The 4,324-nt window shown below is 30.0% G+C and overlaps 1 protein-coding gene across 1 annotated transcript; it reads left to right on the top strand.

Moving 5' to 3' along the window:
- Positions 1 to 1,507: 1,507 nt before the first annotated feature.
- Positions 1,508 to 1,959, top strand: LOC125196545 (small polypeptide DEVIL 4-like). Its single transcript, XM_048095108.1, has one exon. It carries the CDS (start codon positions 1,660 to 1,662, stop codon positions 1,786 to 1,788), a length of 129 nt encoding a protein of 42 aa, XP_047951065.1. The 5' UTR covers positions 1,508 to 1,659; the 3' UTR covers positions 1,789 to 1,959.
- The last annotated feature ends 2,365 nt before the right edge of the window (positions 1,960 to 4,324 follow it).

Genomic DNA, 4,324 nt, shown 5'->3' on the forward strand with positions numbered 1-4,324 from the left:
ACACTATTGTCTAATTACTAGGAATATGCAATTTCATTTTAATTTATTTGTAGTTTTCCATTGTGAAGATTCTTTTGGGTGAACATTTGTCCAATATTATTAATTGGAGATCACATTAAATGTACTTAGTCGGTACTTAATTCAAAATGTAAATTAAAATCGATATAAAGTAGCCCAGCCTATCATAGATAATGACATCCTTAATTTTGCAACTTGTTTTACCAAATTGATTGTAATTGAGTGTGATGTCTAGTCAAAAGCAACTTAAGTTAACATCGACCTTAAACATTTAAGTAATTAATTAACATGTGCAATATTAAGTAGGCTCGATCGAATTAATTCCAGTCGTCTTATATATGGCCTGAGATTTTTATTCAAGAAATATGAATAAGTATTAAATACGCATAAATAAATGGGTCCATAATAATTAAGCATTATCCTATCATCAACATATTTGCAAGGCAGCTCGCAAATTATGGAAATATGTAGGCTGACTGAATTGCAAGACCTGACCCATTATGTTGGTGGATAATGGAGTCTACGCAGATATTAGGATAAATGTAGGCTGATTAATTATAGCTATATATAGTGAGCATATAAAATATTCATACCTTAAAATGCCAAAGTTTCAAGACAATTATTTTATACACTTCTTATCTGACAAAACTGCAATTTGTAACGACTAATGGTGTGAATTCTATTGATAAATTTTTATATTTTTAAAATTTTCTAATTAAGTATCCCACTCATGACGCTAATTGGACTTTGAGTCAGTAACGAATGATTAGATCTCCATGACAACATATAAAAGTTTCGGCTACTTTAATTTGTTGATGATAGGGTACAAATGTGTTAATTAATTGAAGTATTCACAAATTCAAAATGTACTTGGTTAACAAAAAAAATTAGTAATTCCATGAGTTGAAATTGACCAATTTTATCTTATAGTATTCTATCTATTTATATAATCACAAAATTATGTTTCGATTTTAAACTATCAGGATAGTTACTGAATAAGTTATAAGTTAATATAATTTCACTAAATTAGTCATTGTGAGTCTGTGCCTCCCGGAAAAATTCTGATATAGTAATAAGAAATTACAAATGAAGAACTCCCTTCGTTGCATTAGAAATAAAACGTTTTTTTTTTTGTCTGTCTTATAAAAAATGAAACGTTTTTAAAAATGGAAACATTACTCTCTCTACTTTTTCTTCTCTCTTACTTTACTCTCTCCTCGTTAACTCACAAAATAAAACTACATAAAATTTTGTGTCAAAAAGCAAATGTTGCATATTTAATGGGACGGAGAGAGTATATATATACTTCATATGTTACAAAAAGAACACAAAATAAAATGAGATAAATATATATAGAGAAGCGAGACGTTAATGAGGAATCCCAAGGGAGGTGGGCCCACAGGAGGAAATGTCCGGTGCGGTAGGGAGCATTGCACGCAGATATGAACCCCACAGTTGGAGTTGGAATAAATAATTGAGACAAATTCCTGAAATTCTTACACCCAACTTTCCTATAAATGAAGCCCCTCATCTCTTCAACCCACAAATCAATCAAACATCACATAACACAAACTCTACTTACCCTAAGCCAAACTTAATTTCTCTCTTGCAAGAAAGAGTGAGGGAAGAAATAAAAAGAAGATGAAGATGAGCAGCAGCAGCAAGAGAAGAATATCAAGCAGAGGAATAGCAGGAGTGTTGAGAGAGCAAAGGGCTCGTCTCTACATCATCCGACGCTGCGTCGTCATGCTTCTTTGCTACCATGATTAGCTACACCACACCATCCCACTTCACATGTAAATACACACATCATCATTAAACTAGAGCTAGTAGCTTCACAGTTTTGTACTACTCCTCCTACACTAATCTTGGCCTTTTTATTGTATTATTGTACTAGTTACTATACAATTATGATCAAATACAAACATTGTTTTCATTCCATTTCATCATTTTCGGTTGCTTTTCTTTGCTTAATTTCAAGAGACTTGCAAATTAGTAGCAAGTGTTTTGTCTATTGAGGCCGCTGTGTTACAGAATTTGTGGATCAGATTCAAGAACAAATTTTATATCTTTGTGGTCTGACAAGACAAGATGAAGGATGCAGGGTAGGTGAGTTTGGAATAATCATCTTTTTTTTTTCTTTTGCATTTTGGTTTTGCAGCAACTAAAAAAATGTGTCAGGGGGATATTGATTTTTTTTTACACTGCATTTTCTCATCTTTAAAAAGTGATAGGATCATAGAAGTGTGTGTGTGTGTGTGTGTGTTTCTTTTTCTTGTTTATGTTTGATTCCATATTTTACTTTTGTTTTATTTTCTACGTGATTCGATAATTTCTCAAGGTCTCTTTGGCTTTTATGGATCTTTTCATCAACTCCATATTTTATGTGAGCTTGTTTCATTACATTTAAAATCAAATGTATAATGTTACCTTGCTTGCTTTTATTTGGGGTGTTCTTTTATGAGGGAATCTTCCAACTTTCTTTAGAAAATAAAACTTTTGTTTTTACTTTGAATTAAACGTTGAATTAAGATTGGGATATTGTACATAGAATTATACTCCATTTGTTCATCATTACATGATCATATTTACTTTATTCTTCATCAGTTACTAAAATTTTCATTTCATTTTTATTAACTTTTTAGGTGAATTACGCATTCTACTGATCATTTGACTTATATTTTATTATAAACTTAATATAATAAAAATTGGACTCAAGTATTAATTATTCTCATTCAATTTCCTTTACAAAATCAAATTATTTTTCAAAATTTGTGTATAATAATTCAATAAATTCAGAATTGAGATACGGAGTAGTATTACTTTTTTGAAATAAGAAGCTTCTTTATTTTGGATAACACAAAGTATAACATCATCATGTATAAGCTCTAAATATCAAGCAAATAAAAAAAAAGCGTATGTTGCCCACAACAAATGAGTAGTACTAGAATACATAGACATTTTCCAAGCATGCTTTAATTTTACTTACAAAAGGCCTCTTGATACTATAATATAACTTCCAAAAGTGATTACTTAAACAACTAACAGTCCAAAAAGCAAGATTTGGGTAATTATTTCTCATGATTATCCGATCTTTAATCCCATAAATCATTAAGCGACTTACACTATGATTGCTAATTCAACCATGCTTTTTTAATTAGTCAAACAATTTTTGCTAACTTTTTTCGCAGTCATCCACTCCAATAAGCACGTAAAAAAAGCGTGCTAATTAAATCTTCTAGATACGAAATTAATCATGCTTTATTCGTCTTTTTTTTTGTTGGGTGCCTATAGCAACAAAGGCATGCTAATCAACCACTTGATTAACTATTAATTATAATAAAAATCGTTATCAGGTTTGGCTGATTTATTTTAGGTTTTGTCCGTTTCTTATTATTGAATGATATCAGAAACATAAAACTTCTTATGATAGTTGCTTAAACTAACCTTGATTCTTGTCCACGACAAACAAATCCGATTCACTTATGTGATTTTAAAACTTTCGTTTTATTATTTTATCAATACTAACAAATAAATTGTATATGTAGCCTATAAAATTACAAAATTAAATAGTGATAAAAACAAAAAGTTGATCAAAACATTGAACAGAGGCGTAATATCGAATAGCTAGAGTTTGGTCAGCTATGAAACTCGTTTTGTGGGGCTGCTCAATTTTGCACCCAATCCATAATAATAATTTTCTTATTTAAAAAAAGTAAGTTACAATATTAATCAAGAATATTTGATTTGTATCGTAGATTCTAGAAGAACATATTCAAAACTGCAAATTACATCCACGTTTCACTAATCTGTCTTTTAATGTCTAATTCTTTAATTGAACTATCTTTTTCTTAGACATCGTATTAACTAAAAGTCTAAAATATAGTACTCCTATTTCCTATATCAAACCCTTAAAAAAAAAAGAAAAAAAAAGATGGGACGGGAGAGTGATGGTTTTGAAAGAAAATATTGGTGTCGGCCACAAAATAGTGATCCATCTAAGCATATCAAAATAAAGCCAAAATTCACCCGGCATTTTTTTTGTCACCCCACGTGCACTTCTTATCTTCTCCCCCTCCCAATCATAATCCTTCCTTTTCTCACTTTTACTCTCTTTTTTTACCATAAAAATTAAAGATAGGTTATGGTCAATTTCATATATATGTAAATTAGTTGATTAATTATAAAGCTAGTTGTTTATGTACTATTATATCCTATTAAGATGAAATAGTAGTTGTTTATGATATGTACTACTATTATATCCTATTGAGATGAAATACTAGTTGTTTCCTCAAATGATTGAGAT

The sequence above is a fragment of the Salvia hispanica genome, chromosome 6, assembly GCF_023119035.1.
Source record: "Salvia hispanica cultivar TCC Black 2014 chromosome 6, UniMelb_Shisp_WGS_1.0, whole genome shotgun sequence".
Classification (NCBI taxonomy): domain Eukaryota; kingdom Viridiplantae; phylum Streptophyta; class Magnoliopsida; order Lamiales; family Lamiaceae; genus Salvia; species Salvia hispanica.